This window comes from Micromys minutus (assembly GCF_963924665.1).
Source record: "Micromys minutus genome assembly, chromosome: 20".
In the NCBI taxonomy this organism is placed as follows: Eukaryota; Metazoa; Chordata; class Mammalia; order Rodentia; family Muridae; genus Micromys; species Micromys minutus.
Genome location: NC_137955.1, coordinates 28,430,614 through 28,450,693, shown reverse-complemented (window position 1 = coordinate 28,450,693; position 20,080 = coordinate 28,430,614). Strand labels below are relative to the sequence as shown.

Genomic DNA, 20,080 nt, shown 5'->3' with positions numbered 1-20,080 from the left:
ATTACATAATTCAGCTGGAGCAAGACATGAGTGATTCTCATCATGACAATCAAGCAATAGGTAAGTTTTGCTATATTCCACTTCTGCCAGTTACACTACAATCAGAGTCATACTATTATTCTATCCAAGTGAATGTATCAATACCACATGCCAATTTAGAATGGGAGATCATATACTAGGTGAGTTGTGTTTAGCTGCTGAGAATGTACCATTTGTTTTACAAAAGGACAACTCAAGGCCTGGAGAGACAGCTGGTTCACAGGCTACGTAAGAGCACTGGCTGTTCTTTCAGAAGACCTTGATTTGATTCCCAGCACTGTAACTGATTCCAGTCTGTAACTCTAGATCCAGGGAATCTAAGGCTTTTTGTTCCTGGCCCCTCTAGGCAACAGGCAAACATTAGAAACAGATATACATGCACACACAGAACACCTGTATACATAAAATAATAAAAATGCATGTTAAAAAACATGAAAGGACAATAGTTCAACAGTTAGCATTTACTTACTTTATACTGAAGTCTATGTCTGCGTCCTTTTAGGTGCATCTCTTTAGCATTGGGGTCATTAAAGCTGCATTCACATAATTTACAATGGAAGCGAATGACTTTTCCTTCATCGTTTCGTACCTTGGTGTGGAAAAATAGAATCTTTGATCAAATTGGATGCAATCTTTGAAACACTGTCTCAGTATACTGCAGCCTTGGCTAGCCTATGTAGGCCAGTCTGGCCTTGAACTGACAGAGATCTGCTTCTTGACTGCCAAGGCCTAATTTCAAAAAAAGGACAGAAACTAAGACTTCAATGAATGCCAGAATACACTTTTACTTCAATTCCTGTCCAAAGTATTTGGATTTCTTTTTGAAGCATTTCTACTAATTCTTTGGCCATTTCATACAATGTATCCTGATCATATCCCATCTACTATTATTCATTCCCATCTTTGCCAACTCTCCTCCCCCAAATAAACTGCTTTTATAATTTCATGTCTTTTTATTTCCTGATCTACTAATTCAATTGGGCTACCTGCATAGGTAGACTTATGGATTTATCTACAGGAGCATGGGCAATGTGCCACTGTCTACATCACTGAAGATAATGACTTCTCACCCCTTCTCAGCATTCAGCAAATGTCAAAAGGTCTGGCTCTATGAGGCCCTGCACTGTCCATAACCGAATGTTTATTGGTTCCATTTTAAGCTGATCCTGTATGAGGCAACCACGCCCCTCTAATATGGCTAGATGCCTTAAATTCACAAAAGTTACTGATACCTGCTTCTTGGAGATGAGAATGATTTTAAAACCCAGCTTTGATATACAAATTTCTCAGAGCTCAAGACATTCATGCATATGAAGTCAGTCAAGATGCAGGATTTTTTTCCTAACTGCACATGGGGGGAAAAACTGATTCAAATGTTACTATTAAGTTCAAATTGTGCTATTAATACTATTTGAATCAAATTGTCTATACTAATCTAAGTCATTAGAAATAAAGGTGTCTGAATCAAATCTTACCTTTTTAAGAGATATTAATTTATATATTACTGTGTACCTCCATAAACAAAGACCTCAATATATAATGTAATCTCTTGATAGACAAACAGACTATGAAAGTCAATTACCAAAAATAATCAATATGCCACTCAATCAATTTTATCCAATCAATCAATTTTATCTAATTACTACAAGTTTGCTGGTCAAACACCCAATTTTATAGACCTGTATCAGTTCTTGGAAATGCATATACGCCTTCCAATAGAGTAAAACTAAACTGTAGTGTTACACTGCACTACTATATGATCCTTCTGTTAACAGCAACCATTTATTCAAGTCTCTGGGATGTTCTCTTGTTCCTTTACTTAATTGTACTTACTTGACCTGAAAAACAGGAATCCAAATGAATGGTATAAATTAGAACATCCAACTTAACTTTATTAGTAATTGAAATCTAAACTATAACTGGATACTGTTTGACACAGAGCACCAATTACTCAGATCAATACCTCTTCAACATAGTCATGCCCCACTGGCTGTACATCACTCTGCAAAGCAGCAAGGGATGCAGGCGTGACTGCTTCTGACACTGCATCCTGTTTTACTTCTGGAATCTGCACTGCAGTAGCAGCAGGAGTATTTTTAACACAGTCAGTTCCTTTTAAGTCTTCAGCTTTATTTCCTGTTGACTGTAGCTTATTTCCACCTAGAAGAGTGAAAAAAATATAGCAATTTTATCACTGTATAATTTTATCACTGTATATTTATAAATGTATAAACCCATTAAGATGAAATTTTAAATCTATCTTTACTACTTCTGGCTAAACTTTATGCAGAATAGGTATTCCATTTTGGTTCGCCTACCATTTGGACTCCAAACTAAACAGAAGGAACAAGAAAAGGGATTAAATATAATCCATGTTTATGATACTGAACTCGCTAAACTGTGACTAATAATAAATAGTATTTACCTACCCCCACCTCTCCACAGAGGCATATATATTTTTCCCTTTTCATCTCTGACACAGGCATTATCAGGCTGTAGGTAAGCCTAATCAGGTATTCACTACATAGGCCAGGTTGGCCTGAAAATTCTGGCAGTTCTCTACCTCCCAAATTATAGATGGGTGTCACAGAGTGGAGTTTATGTTGGGTGGGGATTGAACTCAGGGCTTTATACATGCTAAGCAAGCATCAATGGAGCTACAGATCCCGTCTGTGTTGGCCATAGCCACACACGTCAGGTTTTCCTCTCCTACCACATGGTAACAGGAATGGAACTTGAGTCATCAGGCTTGGCAAGTATCTTTTACCCACTTGGTCTTTCCAACTTGTTGTTATTCTAAATTGAAAGTGTGATTAACTTCAAAATTTGAAAAAACAAAAATCTCCCCCCCTACAAATCACTGCTTTCATTTTAACCAATTAAATTTAACACTATTCAAGAGCACAGCATACTGTCAATGATCTATGCCTAAACTTCAAGTAGCTATAGAAATAAGGCAATTATACAAATGTAGAAAATTGTCAAATAACAGCTTTAGCAAAATTGTATTAAGTTCTAAGACAATGTAACTGTGTTTGAGCTGCTCACAATTTAAAGGGAGACACAAGCATTTATAATATCCTGTGCTAAGTAGGAACTGAATATTGTAAGAATGAAGCAGAAGAGTCACAAGCCTTTTTTACACCTCATCTGGTAGAAGTGACGTCACAAAGGGTGTATCATTTGAGAAAAGACTACTGAGAATGAACAGTCAAGATACAAGAGAATAATGTCTAAACAGAAAGTACAGCATGCATAAAAGAGTGTAATAACATGGAATTAAAGACTGTAGTAAATTGAAGAAAGTAATTTATCATCAGCTACTCCCCAGGTAGAGCTGACATGAAGGTAAGAAGGGAGGCACAAGTCAGTTATAAAGGCTTATATGACAGAGTCATAACTAGACTTTATCCCACATAAGACTTTAAGAGAAGGCACACTAACAAGGACACAGAGTTTATGCTGAAGAGACTGAATATGGTAAAGTCCTGTATTGGTGATAAGGAAAGAGCAATATGGAGGCAACTAAAAGGAAGAGATAACGTTAGTGAAGCTATCCCTTAAAGGGGGGAGGGAATAAAAAGATCAGTCATTTTTGAATATTTTGTAGTATTCTTGTAATGGGACACAACAGGAAGGGAATATCTATTAGATGATCAGCAAGCAACCAAAATATGACTGTCAAACTCAGGTGGGATTCTAATTTTGTCAGACTTTTATAGCTGCATACATTAGAATGCATGAACTGTTAAGAATGCTGTTGCACACAGAGATGAGACACAGAACCATGATTTTAGGAATAATGCTGTTTAACAAAAACATAGGTAGAGAACTGGTAAGATGCCCCCCTGCATCCCCCCCACCAAAGGATGGATGGACATACATGCTAGAAACTAAGATTCATTTTGGGTTTAAGTCAATTACATCAAGTTTAAGTTAAGGCAGTCAATAGGATGAAACCAAAACTAACCAGTGGATCTGGCGGGGGCTGGGTGTTTTGTTTATTTGTTTTGTTTTCTTTTGTTATGTTTCTGAGATTATTTTTCTTTGGTTATGTTTCTGAGACAGTATTTCTCTTATTAGTTCATGCTGGCCTGGAACCAAATGCAGGCTGGTCTCAAACTTTTGGCAATCTTTCTGACTCAGCCTCCCAAGTACTGATACTATAGGTTTGAGACATGCTTGGCTCTAATAGGTTTCAGAAAAAGGTAGCTGACAGTGGATTGTCAAGAAGTACAGAAGCAGAGAACAGAGGCCACTTAGTAGCACAGTGTTTGCCTGGCATATATAAGACTCTGAGCTTCAATAGCCAGTAACACAATGGAGAAGAAAGACCGCTCTGACAGAGTTAGGAGGAACACAAAGAATCAATCTTTAGTACTTGCCAACAAAGTTTATTTTGGGTGTAGATGTTTTCTTGGCAGCCATATTGGTAGGTACCGCTGATACTTTAGTGTTGGATGTACTATTAAGAGACGAGTTTCCTGTAGTTGAAAGACCTTTCACTGAAGAAGTTGCAATTGATGACGTGTTCAGAGTACAATTGCTTGCTCCAATACTTGAAGGAGAGGCAGTTGGTTTTGAAGCAGATACAGCTGTTGAAGAAGTAGCTTGGCTAACAACATTTGGTTCCGTTGAAGGAATAGGTTTACCAAGTTTTGTGTGTAATTTAACCACCTACAAAACAAAAAGCACACCTGTCAGGAAACTCAAATGTGTTGTTTTTTAAAAAGTTTTTCTGAGTAAGACTATAAAATGAAAATCAAAACTTAATTTTCTTTGCTATTTTTTTCATTACAGACAAAACTCATTTTAATATCTGTGTTTATTGATGAAAGGACTTGTCTATAAGCAAATCAGTTTGTAGTTAAGACAAATGAATTAATCCCAAATTGTAAAGCAAGTGGTTTAATTCAATTTAAAGGTCTCTAGTGTTTCTCTTTTAAGCAATGACTAATTGTTGTTACCTTGATGTATGTTAACATTTAAGCAAGGTTTATAATACACTCAAAGGTTTCAAAAATGGAAGTCAACTTTTTTCAAACCCCTGTTGAAAAGTGAAAGTAAGTAGAGTAGACATAAGGCTGTGTGTGGGTGGGAGGGGGGACCAAAACACCTACTTTCTGATGCTTAGCACCACGAATGTGGGCAGCATATGCATCTGCTCCTGTACAAGACACATCACAGAGCTCGCAACGTAGCTGATTTTGTGTCCCACGAGTTGAGTTGTTGCTGCTGCTGGTATTTTGAGAGGCTTTCAATGCGGCTTCCTTTTTTTTATGTTTCTGTCCTTCTAAGTGCTCTTTATAAGTCTGTTTTGAACAAAAAGTACAGATTTTCTTTCTATAACATTCTATTCAATTTTCAGATCTCTAACACTCATTTAAAAATGGGATCATAAGCTGACTGGCACATGCCTTTAATCTTAGTACTCAGGAGGCAGAACAGAACTGCATTGAGTTTGAAAACAGCCTGGTCTACACGGTGAGTTCCAGGCCAGCTAGTTACATGGTGAGACCCTGTTTTGAAATAAGCAAACAAAACAAACAAAAAACCAAAACAGATGCCCAAAACAAAAGAATCTGATAAAATGTGTGGTGCAGACCTGTAATATAAATGCTCAGTAGGCTGAGGAAGACAATCATTGAGTTCAAGGCTGTCCCAGGCTTTGGAATTATATACTGTCTCAAATAAATAAGTAAAATAAAAGGGGGAGAGAATGAGGAGAGCATGGATGAGAACTGCTATATTCAAAGCACTTAAAGAGAGATTCTAAATGGATGATATGTAATTCTCTATAGTTTATTTAATAATACTTTGCTATTTGGTGCCAAGGACTGAATTCAGGGATTTAGGTAGCCACACATGCATTTTACTATTGAGCTACATCTCCAACCTTCTAAGAACACAATTATTCAATATTCTATGTATGGGTACATATTCGTGAGTAGGTGTGTGCACTGAAGAGTAAACAGGGCAAGCACAACCCTGGTTTCTGTTTGAGTCAGCTCAGCCTTTTTAGGCAAGGTTTTCCTGAGACCATCCAGGGAGTGCCTGGAATCTAATTATCTGTGACTTCTGAATGAACACTACTATTCTAAGATCAGGCAACATGAGACATTTTTTAAACATGACTTCTGGAAAGTAAATTTATAGAAGTATGTTTGCAAAACACTATTAATGAGCTGTTTTCTTTATTTTCAACCTAATAACTTTTAACTACAAAAGTACTTTCATGAACAGTTAAGACTATAAGATAAACTGCAAGTAGTTTTAAGAACATCTTTTATTGCTTGTGCATAATACTGGGCAGAAAATGATAACTTATAATAGTTATTGCACAAAAGTTTGATTATAAAATTACTCTGAAACTGTACCTATATTATTAGGGAAAAAAACTACTGCATGATAGTAGTTCTTTATAAAAAGTTTTATCTATAAAACTTAATTTTGAAAATCTGGAGGCATTTTGATACTTAATCTAGTTAAGAATGACAATGAGTACATATATTTTAATACTAAGTAGGTGTCAACAATTCAGAAAACACCAAGTCAAAAAAAAATACTGCAAAATCATGTAATAAAACCAAAACTAATCCAATAAGCTAAAAAGCATATTTAAGCCATGCCTTTGATCCCAGCTCTTGGGAAGAGAGGCAGGCAGATCTCTGTGAGTTTGAGGCCAGCCTGGTCTACACAGTGAGTTCAGAGGTGGGGAAGGGAAAATGAACTCTGTGTCTGTCTGTCTCCAAAAAGGCATATACTGGTAGAATAGAACATAGAAATACATGAAGAGTCAAATTGGATCTACTCTCTCCAAAAATGCTTTTTGTATGTCAAGATGCTAAAATCTTTGAAAACAAAACAAACACATAACAACAACAAAAAAACATTCCTGCCTGATACCCTCAGAGGCAAGAGGCATCATATTCCCTGGAACTATAATTAAGTGAGTCAGCACAGTGCTAAAAACCCACCCCAGATCCTTTGTAAGATCAAGTGCTCTTAACCACTGAGCCATCCCTCTAGCCAATGCTTATGTAACTTTTTATATAATTAAAAAAAATTTTTTTTAAAAGAAGACAGGTTCTTGTTTTGCAAGCTAGGCTGACTTTGTGAAATCTTCCTACTTTTGCTGTGCAAGTTGTTGGGATTACACGTGTGATCCCTATACTTGGACTCTCCTTGTCAAAACAGGTGAAGTTTAGAAAGGGATGAAGTCATTTAACAGACCCATGCTTAAAATTACACATTTTAAGGTATAGTTGGTAGAACCATGACAACAAAAAAAAATAATAAAGAACTCACATCTTTCATAGGTGGATCTTTTTGAGGTGAGTAGAGGAAAACAGGGCCTCTTACCAAAGCTGGCCTAAAACTGACTATATAGCCAAGGACAACATGAACATTTATACCTCGGTACTGGGATTACAGGCGTGCAGCAGCTACATGTCTGACTATGTAGCTGTGGGTCTGAGTCTATGGCTCAGTACAGAGGCAAGCCCTTTACTGACTTAAGTTACACCCCAGCACTGCAGGTCATCTTCCTCACACCTCTCTAATTTCCAATGTTCCCAGTCCCCTTATGGAGAAAGTTAGATAGTTACATTCTATGAAACATGAACAAAGTAGTCTCATTAGAAATACAACCATTAAATTTATAGATTAATTGGAATTTTAAAAATCTTTTAAAGTTTTATATAAAAAGCAAAGGAGGCACCCTAGAAAATGTTGAGGGCTCAGTTTCCTTATTTTTCAAACATTTATAACCACTTTTTCTGTTTTCCTGATTATTGCTTTTGTGTTTCAACACAACTTTTAAAGAAAAGTTTAGTGAGAAACAGCCATCTCTTGGTGTCTGCAGGAAATTGTTGACCAAAATCCAAGCATACTCAAGTTCTTTAAATAAAATAACAAGATTATTTGCATATAATCTATTTCACCTGCATACATTAAAATCTATAGATTATTTATAATAACTGTTGTAAACCCTAAAAAGTTTTACTATATAGTTTAGAAAGTAATAGAAAAAAAGTGTAAGTATTTTATACACCAATGTAGTTTTCCACATGCATATTTTTGATCAATGGGTGAGTGGCTGAGTGTAGAATATACAGATGTGAATGTGCTTTGTAGGCACAGGAGTTAGAACATCAACCCTACTCAATTATAAAAATAACCACTGAGACTCATGGTAAATACACAATATAAGTACCTGTGGTCCAGCACAGCTGATCTTACAAACATCACAATAATGAATCTGGGGTGGTTTGGGAGGCTGTTTTGGTTTCAGTTGTTTATTTTGGAATGGTGTTTTTTTAGTAAAGGTGGTCCCTGTCCAGGCAGCTGTTGCTGCTGCAGCAGCAGCTGCTGCTGCTGCTTGCTTCTGTTGTTGCTGCTGCTGTTGGTAGTAGGAAGACGCAGCTGAGTATACGGCTGCTTCATAACCTGAATAAGATGTACCTTACAAATAAAACGAAACAAAGATTATGTTATATGATTATAAAAGGACAAGTTAAATGTCAATTATAAATTTAAATTCAATAAATGCCAAAAGGTAGATATATGTGCATATTTACAATTATGTATGTATCTTAACTCATGAAATCTTCCCCACACAAAACTTACCAGCCTTCTAAACCAAGTCATTTAAATATTTACTTGACACATCAGGTATTGTAAAGGTGTATAAGAAAAGTATAAGACTGAGCCCTTCACTTAAAAGATGCTTACTGCTCAATTGAAGGAATGTGTTTGACAACTGTATGGTTACAGAACCTATTGATCCTCAGAGCACATTTCACAAAACACTGACTTGAAGAAGAATGTAAAGTAGGAAAAACTGAGAAGCACTTCATAAAGTAAGATTTAGGATAGAGAGAGATGGCTCAGCCATTAAAGGTTAAGCCGACAACCAAAAATAAGATTTGACAAATCAAGAGAATAACAGATGAGAATGAGATTTTTAAGTCCCAGTGACCAATTTATGAATTGTACAAATGGTAAAAACAAGAAATGTGCAAGCAAGTTTAGGAGGCAACATAATAGAATTTAAAAAAACAAAAAACAAAAACGGGACAAATTACAAGAACACAGAATAAGAATCAACAGTGTTCGTTCTTCCAAAACATGAATGCAGCATGGTTATCTGATTTAATGTATGGATTCTGTTAATTTTTACTGTTTGGAATCTATAGTGAATAAACACATCATACCAACGAATGGCATACATAAACATTGATATTCAATAAAGATTTTAAGTTTGAAGTTTAGTTTATATATGAGCATGTTTAAAATCTAACAAGCTTACCAGTTTCTTAAAATCCAGTGCACTGCCTATTTACCATTCAGACTCCTTTAACTACTTAAGCATTATAAAATGGGTGGACAAGAAGTGAAAGAAGACCAAAATGGCAAAACAACCAAAACTGAAGAGAACTGGGACTGGATTTACTGCTCAGCACTAGATGGCACAACAGATGGAACCTCAGTACAGAGAGTCTGGGGACTGGGGTAGGTGAAGAGAATGAGTATAAATGTATAGCACTTTGTTCTTAGAAGCTAATCTATAATAATTAGGTTATAATAATTGAATGACTCTTGACCTACTGACTCAAAAATGTCTACACAAAATTAAAAAAAGATGAATTGGAAGGTGATAGCTAAGTTATATGAGTAACCAGATTTATAAGAATCTCTAAACTGACAAAGTTAAAAAAGATAAAGAAATCAGACAACTTTTTGAGAAAAGTCTCTTTAAATTTTTGTCAAATTATCAGATTACACAATGACATTTTAAGAAAATGTGGTAGAATATCCGAAAAAAGAAAAACTCAGATATACCAGTGATAACCACATAATCAGATAAGAGAATAATTGATTGGTTTTAAGAAAAATTCTATAGTTCAATAAATTTTACTTATCAGTCCTATTTTTAAAAAAGATTTATTTATTTATTATAAGTACACTGTAGCTGTCCTCACACACACCAGAAGAGGGCATCAGATTTCATTACAAATGATGGTGAGCCACCATGTGGTTGCTGGGATTTGAACTCGGAACTCTGAAGAGCAGTCAGTAATCTTAACCACTGAGCCATCTCTCCAGCTCAGGCAGTCCTATTAATATCATCTTCTGCTTATCAAACCAAAACAACAAAAAACTCGAATCAAGCCAAAAAAGCACAAATGCTGCTTTCACATTTATAGGCAGAACAGCAGTTTAAATTTCACTATAAAGAACCATGATAAGGCTCAGAGGCTTGCATTTGCTGCTCATGTCTGATTCAATCCCTAGAATTCATGGGGGGAAGAGAAAACCAACTTGTAAATGCTGTTCTGACTTCCACATATAAAAAGGGTATACCTGTGCATACCCGATGCAAGAGCACATAAACAGAACCAGAACTGGCCCCCAAACCTGCTGACTAAAATCAAGTTAGCTGGCAGGTATGGTGATACACGCAGAGGCTCAGCTACTTGAAAAACTAACTGAGGCAGGATAACATTTGAGCCCTGGAGCTCAGGCCAGCCCTGGCAACATTAGAAAATAAATAAATGTAAAAAAGATAAACTAAAAAAAAAAAAAAAAAACAAACCCAGTAAAGATACTTTCATATTATTATTAATTAAAACCATAATTCCGATATAAAATTATCTTTTGAAAATTAATATTGGAATCCAAGGCCTCACAAAAATAGCAAAAATAAAACTTAGCTGACCACAAACACCTTTGGGTTGAGTGTATATTTGAATCTGACAGTCTATCATATGGAAGGCAGTGTGCCAGATACAGTAAAGTTTTAGAAGATATCCAAAAGACAGGTATTATTACCCTTACTCTAACAGATACAAATGTATATACACAATTAAAAAATATTTTTTTTTTGAGTTTACAGCCTGGTGGCAAGCATCTTTAATCACTGAGCCATCATGTTGGCTCATCAATTTTATTTTTGATTGACACTGTTACTGTATAATATTCTAATATATAAAACTGTGTTTATTGGATACAGTGTAGCATTTCAGATATAGGTAAGATATCTTCTAATGTTTAATATGTATAGCAGGATGATTATGGTTAATTACAGAGAAAATATTTTAAGACAGCCGAGAGGTATTTGATTATTTGAACACAAAGGAATGGTGTTTGAAGCAATAGGTACATATATTACCCTGATGGGTCCTTACACACGGTACATGTGATAAAATGCCATACTCTGTGTGCTGGGGGAGGGGTAGGAGGGGAGACACGTGCATGTCAATGTTAGTGCAAGTGCCTGAGGAGAGCACAAATGTTGATTTCTTTGGAGCCAGGTTACAGGCATATATCAACCTGACATGGCTGGAAACCCCATTTGGGTCCTCTGCAAGAGTAAAAAATACTCTAAAAACCACTGAGGCATCTCTCTAGCCCCAAAGCTGACAACTCTCAGGACAAGCTGTCCTGTGACATCCACACAGGTACATTGTTTTCTCCACCCACTAAATATAAAAATTTATAGAACAGCAGAAAAACATTAGAAATGCTCTTCACACTCGTGCCAAAATACAGCATTATCCATAGAATAAAGTACTATGAAACACTGAAAGTTTTTAAATGACACGCACACTTATAAGAAACCATAAGTATGACTCCAGGGAAAGAAATCTTAAAGTGCACATTGACTAATTTGGGAACGTTAAAAGAACTCTATTGGTCAAATTCATGAAAATAATATCCCAAAGAGACATAAGGAAATGGGTTACAATACACTGTATAATAAAGGAATCTACAGTACTGAAGTGGAAGGGACTCCTTGTAGTAGAATCCTTAAGGAACAAAAACAAAAAAACAAAAAAATATTCCAATTAGTCACCTAAGAAATCACACACACACACACACACACACACACACACACACACACACAAAATTATGACAACCTGCAGTAGGTAGGAGAAAAGTCATCTTATTAATGGAGATACCTGAGAGGCATGATGTTATCATGGATTAGAAATGAAGACATCATTGTTATATGCTCCTGATGCAACTGTACAGAAAGAACACTCAAAAGTAGTTTTACTTTACTTAAAAGGCTGGCTGAACCTAAATACAAAGAAAGGAATACTGACACATGTCATTGCATGTGCACTCCCTTTACCCAAATAAATAAATGTTAAAAACAAAGAAATATAAATCAATACTAGGGGGATGGTGAGATGGCTCAGTGGTTAAGGGCACTGGCCGCGCTTCCAGAGGCCCAGAGTTCAATTCCCAGCAACCATATAGTGGTTCACAACCATCTATAGGGGGATCTGAGGCCCTCTTCAGGCAGGCAGATGTATAAGCAGCAGAGCAGTCATATATTAAATAAATAAAATTTAAAAAACAATCAATACTGGGTTTGATGGTGAATACCTATAATCCCAGCCAGCACTAAAACAAGGCAGGAAGGTCACTGTGAATATAAAGGCTACCTAAGCTATATTTCAAATTCTATGCTGTCATCAGGAACACTGAGAACATGTCTCAAACCAAACCATTCAGATTGTTGGACGACAGTTCAAAAAGTGTTTACATTAGGAGGAAATAAACAGGCTCTTTACATAAAGAAGTATAATTACTAAGATCTCACTCTGTCTAATCTCAATCATTTTAATTTTAAGCTTTATAAATCGTAAAACAGAATACCAAATTTAATCAGAAATGTATATATTTGATATGCCCATGTTGAACTTCCTCTTATTAAAATTGTGGCCCACTATGTATACGCCTGGTCTACTTACTGAGTTCTAGGACAGCCAAAGAACCTAGTCTTGAAAAAACCATAAACAAGTAAAAAAGAAAGAAAGCAAAGTTATCATTTGGGCTGGGGAGTTGTGGAGTTTATAGCCAAATCTGACAGTCTTGAGTTCAATTTCTATGGTCCACATTGTAGAAGGGGAGAGCTAACTCCTGCAAGTTGTCTTCTGACTTGCACATGCACATAAGCACACACGCATGTGCACACACACATACATGCATACACACGCAAACATGTACACACACGTGTGTATGTACTCCTCCAATAAAACGTTTAAGCTCTTGCTCCTTTCTTGCTCGTGTCTTCCTGCCCCCACTCTCCTCATTCCCTTCCCCACTCTTTCCACATGCTCATGGCCCATCTTTATTCCTCTACTCCCCCCTCCCCCCACTCACTCTCTTGGTTTCCCTCCCCATGCCCCAAATAAACCCTATTCTATAAAAAAACAAACAAACAAACAAACAAACAAAAAAACAAAAAACAAAAAACAAATACCAACACCAAAAGTATTTTAAAGTTGTCATTAAAGTATATAAAGTATCAAAGTATAGTCAGGCAACCTCAAAGTTCTTGAAACTGTGGCTATGTAAAAAGAATATATATATATATATACACACATATATACATCATATATATGTATGAATATATATATTCATTCTTTGAAAATATTTTCTGAAGAACTCAGAGCAAAGTGCCAGATTTCATTCAAGAAAGAAGTCATGACTGATGATAACACAGACACTTAAAAGATATCCAATAATATTCTACTGTAATAATCCTGGCTACAACTGCAATTAATCAACCAAAGAAGCAGAGAAACTTAACCAGAAGTCCTATTTGAGTAGAAACATCAGTATCTTAAAATATGAAAAGATTCATTTCCTAAATACGGAAAATCCTGGACCATGTCTTTACTCTTTATTAAAAAATTACTCTCTACTTTTTAAAAATCAGGCCTCCACCATTCACTAAGTTAGCCAGACTTCTCAATCAAGACCTTTTCCTCATTCCAATCTGGTTCCACACGTTGCCACGATAAGACAGCAACCACATTAAAGGACAAAGACGCACGAGCATGCACACACACACACACACACACACACACACACACACACACACACAGAGTCTAATCAGGCTGCTCTTCCCAAAACTATTGCCTTGCCTAGTTCCATTGTGTTCTTCAAGTCAGGGATAAGAAAACTCTGAGGAAAAAAAAAAAAACAGGTACCTTTTAAGATTTTAAGATGAGTTAGGCTTATGATACTCAGGATACAAGTAAAGCAACAAAACTTAAGAACTAAAACTGTCTAGGCCACCTTAGAGCCTCCAAAGAACATGATAAGGCACTAAAGAATACAAGCAATACATATAAAGAAGCACAAACCCACAAAAACACATATGCACTTTTCATCTACGCAATATTAACTACCTTAGAAATCTAAAGTTGTGGTTATTTAAGACAAGCATGCCCTATCATTGGATGATATTTGCTTAAGTGTTTGAGTTTTCAAATTCACTATTAGAAAACAAAAGGTCCTGCAGAAGATTGTTACCTTTTCCAACTGAAAGACTGGGTCAGAACACATGACTAGCTTTCAAATTACCCCAAAAGGCAGTATATTCTGCTAAGGGCTTCCACTACCACCACCTTTTATAGTATGGACCTTTTGCTAAATTACATACAAATATTTATATTAACAACAATCAATGAATTCAATACCTGCTACTTTAAGTAAAATAATTCCAGAGAAAATTAGGACAGTTTCTAATCAATGCTTTACAATTTGTTTATCCAACTGAATATAGCTTGCCAGTCTTACCAGAATAAGTAACTGCTGTGGTACTGTAAGTAGCACTCTGAGTATAGGATGGTACCACAGTAGCCGCAGCTGCCACTGGTTGTACAGTGGAGGACACAGGATAAATGGAGAAAGTAGTGGTAGCTGGACTCGGTGTGGCTGGTTTTATGGCTGTCACTTGTCGAGCTTGCTGGGCTTGAGTATACTGTGTTGCACCTTGACTATAACCTGCTTTAGGAGCTAAGGCAAGTAAGACATGAGAAAAAGAAAAGGGTAAGTACAGTGCAGAAAATCATTGTAACCATATACTCAGAACTAACAGCCATGGCTGTCAGAAGTGCTAGCAATTTTTTCTGAGCAAACAATGATATGATTTTTACTATGAATATGAATAAACATGTAAATTCATCTACCACCTTTTCCCAAATGTTGCTACATTTCTGGTATGACAGTTCATTACAATTACAAGCAGAACAGCAGTATTATTTATAAGTAACTGTTTTTGTGCAAAGTGTATATGTATATACTTAAATCAATCAGTGAACCTAAAATGCTTAATGTTGCAAACAGAACAAAGAGATAAATTTACATCTCATATTTAGTTAAAATTAAAAATGTCAATGTTTAATCCTGAAACCTGCTCATCAATTGTATTTTTCTGACTTAGTGAATTTACTCCAACTCAAAGCTGTGCTGTTACTTATCAAGTTCTTCAAATAATTTGAGTAAAGCTTTTTTTTTTCTTTTTTTTAAAGATTACACACACACACACACACACACACACACACACACACACACACACACACACCCAGAAGAGGGCATCAGATTTTAAGGTAGATGGTTGCTGGGGATTAAACTCAGGCCCTCTGGAAGAGCAGTCAGTCAGCTTTTCTTAAATGGCTACTATTCATGTTTTATTAAACTTGTTTTTGACAATATTCAAAATAAAACATGAAAAAAATTTTATGAATCAAGGATAAATTACTATTAATCACATTAATGATTTTATTTCTGAGAAATGCCCAAATACCAGACAGTAAGACTTATTATCTAATGCTCAGTTAAAATATTTTAAAACTTATCTATACCTAATGGAAACAATATAGACTAAAATAGCATTTTACAGAAAAACCCAAAATTCAAGAACCAAATGGTTAAAAAGTTAATGTCAAAACTTTACATTGGTCAAGATCTTCTGACTCTTAGATAACTGAGCACTCTTAAGCGAAAGAGGAGCCTTGGAATAAACATAAAGTTCACTAAAGTTTATTATGTATACAAATAAACAGAAAAGTGAATGTAAAAAGACCAACCACTCATACACAAACATACATACACATATATACATTCTGAAATAGGGTCTTACTATTACAAGATCATCCAGTCTAGCCTCAAACTCATGCCGCCCAATTCAGCTTCCCAAGTGCTAGAATCTGCCCATCTTCAAAATTGTTTTCAATTTAAGAGATGCAAAATCAAAAAACCAGGGACCCTAAAGAGATATGGGCAACTACTTCATGTATAAGTAGATTATATATAAAGAGATGGAGGGGAATTATTAGTTTTTGCCCATAATAGTAAAATCAGTTTGACCTTTTTTTTTTTTTTAAAAAAAAAAGAACAAAAAAACTAAGATTCTAATCCACCTTCAAAATAAGGTATTGCTCAATTTTAGTGAGCCTCAATTCTGCTATGTAGCTGAGGATAGTCTTCAACTTCTGAACCTTTTGCTTCCTCCTACCGGATATTGGGATTACAGACATGTGCCACCATGCCTAGTTTATCTGGTGTTGTGGATTGAACAAAGGACATCATGCATACAGAACAAACACTCTCTCAACTGTGCTATATTCCTAGCTCCTCAACTTTGAAATAAAGCTCCTTAAAAATGGTTTTGCTGGGCTGGAGAGATGGCTCAGTGGCTAAGAGCATTGACTGCTCGTCCAGAGGTCCTGAGTTCAATCAAATCCCAGCAACCACATGGTGGCTCACAACCATCTGTAATGAGATCTGATGCCCTCTTCTGGTGTGTCTGAAGACAGCTACAGTGTACTTACATATAATAAATAAACAAATCTTTAAAAAAATGTTTTTGCTTGTTGCTGTTTTGTTCTTAAAACAAAATTTTTGGTCAACTTCTTAAGTCTATATATGTAGCAAGTCGATCCTTTAAAGTCTACAAACATGGAGGCTTCTACATAGGTAAAAGAACCTTCTGCATTTAAGCTATTATATGCACCACGTCCAACATTATGGATGTTCAGTGAATGTTGCTGGCTCAATGTTCTAACTAGGACAGTGGACTGAGCTAAAGGTTTGTGGGGGCTGTTTAACAAACTGCTTTACCAATTAGGGGAGGGAAGCCCATTATCAGTGGTTGGAAACAGAACCACTTGTCATTACAGATAAAAATATGGGTTCATAAAAGTACCCACTGATTACTAGGGCTGTCTGCTACAGCAAGAGTGGAGTCCTATGCTGTAAACCACCAGCGGCATACACTTCCAGAACAAAGGAACACCAACTTTTCTCCTAATCATTTCTCTTTGTGACTCAATGGCATTATATTAGTCAAAAACAAAGAAACAGAACCATTAGATTCTGCAGTTTGTCTTCATTAGATTACCGCAAATCATTTACTCCAATAATTTATAATAAAACTTCATGTTCATAAAGCCCACCTGTCTGATAGTAGGTTTCAGCAACAGAAGGCTGAGGCTGGGCAGCAGCAGCTACAGCAGCAGCGGTTGCTGTTGGCTGTTGGTAGTACTGCTTGCTATCATAAGCTACAGCAGGAGCTGTGGATCTTACATACGAATATGAGTCCTAAAAAAGAAACAAAACAAAAATCCAAAAGTTTGACTTTGACTTAGTGGTAGGAAAAGAAAATTCTTACTGTGTAAAAATATAACAAAGAAAAATGAAATATAGTTATATAGGCCTAAACATATAGTTTCAATACAACTAATCAGTGATTAATTTATAATATATAGTATTAATAAACTACATAATACAAACAAATTTTAGTACAAATATAACTAAGACCTTTTAAAAATAAAAAACACTTGAAGAAGTATGCTTGACTTTAATCTGAACTTCAAAACACTCAAATTACTGAATCGAATAACCCATTTTACTAAAAATCTCACTTTTACCTTTAAAAATGAATCCTATAGTATTAGAGAAAGAATTTCCATGGGACCAGGTGAATATACCATAAATTATCAGCAAGAGGATCAAAAACTTTAATAAGTTTCAAAAAGAAAACATAGTAATATATATTTAATTTTTTTTTATGTCCATGAACTTCAAACTACCTTGTCTCAGATGGACAAGTAATGCCCACTTGTATAAACAAATAACATAGTCCCTGTGTAGTTTTCCCCCAAAAACTTAAGGTAAAATGAAAGCATTTAAACTATGATTTATAGTAGGATAAAACTAGCTAGGGAGAATTAATATATAAAATTCACTGCAAAGAAATTTTCTTCATCACTGCAAATACATTTAGAAGTACTGGCTTTGGCCTTTTATCATACCGAACCCATTAAATGTATACGTTAAGGCTATTGAACCAGATTTTTTTTTTACCTGGTAGTTCTGTGTAGTAGCTGGGGGTGGTGGTGGTGGTGCTTCTTGTTGCCTCTGGGTGTAACCATAGTCGGTTGCTGTGTGTGCAGTAGGGTAGCCTCCATAAGCAGCAGCTGTTGCAGCAGCTGCAACAGCAACTGGAGCAGGCCTGGCAACTGCAACTGTGGCGGCTGCTGGTGCGTAAGCAGCAGTAACTGTGTGAGCAGCTACTGGAGCCTGATGGACAGTGTAGCTAGCAACTGTAGTTGGATGGGAATAGGCTACACCCGAAGCTGGCTGCTGGCTATATTGTGAAGTAGAAGAATAAATACAATAACTTAATTTTAAAATCAAGCAGTCATTTTAAAATTACTTATCAATTAAAAACACAAAATATAATGATTTAATTTTTAAGTAATCAAGGAATCACCTAAAATGATCAATTAAAAAGCATATTTTTCAAGTAATATAACTACTGACTACAGAAGGCAAAGTATTTGAACTCAATACTTTCTAGTCAATACTGTTATTTGTTACTGTTTTTTAAATTTTTATTCCTTAATCACAATACATATTCAAATATATTATATTTCAGATCATGAATCACCACTGCAAAGCAAAAGTAACAAAGATAAAGTACAAAGAAAAAACTTGAACCAAACTAGAATTTCACAAAAGCATTTATATATATAGTTCATTATTTTATTCTGTACATTAAAAAAAATCTCAAAAAGAACTTATACAGCTTATAGTGAAATATATAATAAAATTTCCTCCTTATACATAGCATTTCATTACACAAGTTCTTTTAAAATTTACTAGGGGATATTGTAAAGGGCTCTAAGGCAAATGCTTTGCAGTCATCCCATTTAAGCCTCAAAAGGCAAAAATATTTTCCAAAAATAGTAATCAAATAAATTTTCATCTAAAAAATTTTAATAGGAATGCTACTTTAACTTCTAAAATGAGAACCTGTTACATAAAATGTAAGTCATACCGATGTTATCACAAGATAGCATACTTGAGTTTTCATTAAAGGTTCCGAGCAACACACTCATTATTTCTCTTGCTAAGGCTGTACTATCAAGGTACACATGCCTTCTCAAAAGCAGGGACACCCAAGAGCTGAAATGTTTTGGCTGACAACAAGGTGTAGTATGAGCAACAGCTAAGAATAGCTGGGGGCATGAACTGCTGATACAGCACTAATAAATGACATGGGTTATAAAGTACACACACTGTATCCTGCAGTGATGGCAACATAAGAAGTCCTAGCATCTGGGCCACCATATTTAACCTGTACTACAGAAAACACTGATCAACTAAAATTTGACCAAAGGGAATATGAATCTTATAGATAAGGCGTTTATTTCATATCAAAATGGAAGTCTAGAAAAGGTGATAGCTGCCTTCTAAAAGAAGACACTTACTCCATGCTGCTCCAGAGAACAGAACTAGAACCAACAGATGGAAGTTACAGGGTGCCAGATTTCAGTCCAATATGAAAAAGAAAACAAAAAACAAAAAACAAACAAAAAAAACTTAGAGTCCAAAGAAAGTCAAATTCTAATTGGATGAAGTCCTATATTTTAATATAAAACTAGCCAATACTTCTGCATATACGGCAATTACAGAAAAGGAAGGATAAATTCACATTTTCAGTGGAAAAATCTGTCTAAAACTAACCTTTCATTTCTTATAAATACAACATCCTTTTTAATTTTATTCATTTATTTGCTTACTTTAAGTGTTGGGAATTGAAATTAGAGCTTTATACATGCTAGGTGAAGACTCTATTAATGAGCTATATTCCAAGCCTCAATTTGGTGGTCTTTTTTTTTTTTTTAAAGATTATGTGTGTGTATGTGGAGGTTTGTCCTGGGCACATATG

The 20,080-nt window shown here is 35.5% G+C and overlaps 1 protein-coding gene across 5 annotated transcripts in view; it reads right to left on the bottom strand.

Annotated features, from left to right (window-relative positions):
* ZFR (zinc finger RNA binding protein) overlaps positions 1 to 20,080 on the bottom strand; it is a 57,506-nt gene that overhangs the window by 26,509 nt on the left and 10,917 nt on the right. For 2 of the 5 annotated variants that reach the window (XR_013975454.1, XM_080933755.1), the window contains exons 3-11: positions 19,620 to 19,643; positions 18,211 to 18,493; positions 17,301 to 17,445; positions 14,641 to 14,859; positions 8,255 to 8,502; positions 5,160 to 5,351; positions 4,425 to 4,716; positions 2,003 to 2,199; positions 509 to 628 (exon numbers count right to left, since the gene is read on the bottom strand). Coding sequence is in view for 4 of the 5 variants with exons in the window: in XM_080933755.1 (XP_080789881.1) it covers positions 509 to 628; positions 2,003 to 2,199; positions 4,425 to 4,716; positions 5,160 to 5,351; positions 8,255 to 8,502; positions 14,641 to 14,859; positions 17,301 to 17,445; positions 18,211 to 18,493; positions 19,620 to 19,643 (1,720 nt within the window). In the remaining variant the exon portion in view is untranslated. The remainder of the gene's footprint in view (positions 1 to 508; positions 629 to 2,002; positions 2,200 to 4,424; positions 4,717 to 5,159; positions 5,352 to 8,254; positions 8,503 to 14,640; positions 14,860 to 17,300; positions 17,446 to 18,210; positions 18,494 to 19,619; positions 19,644 to 20,080) is intronic. The other 3 variants (XM_080933757.1, XM_080933756.1, XM_080933758.1) reach the window with 3 other exon arrangements.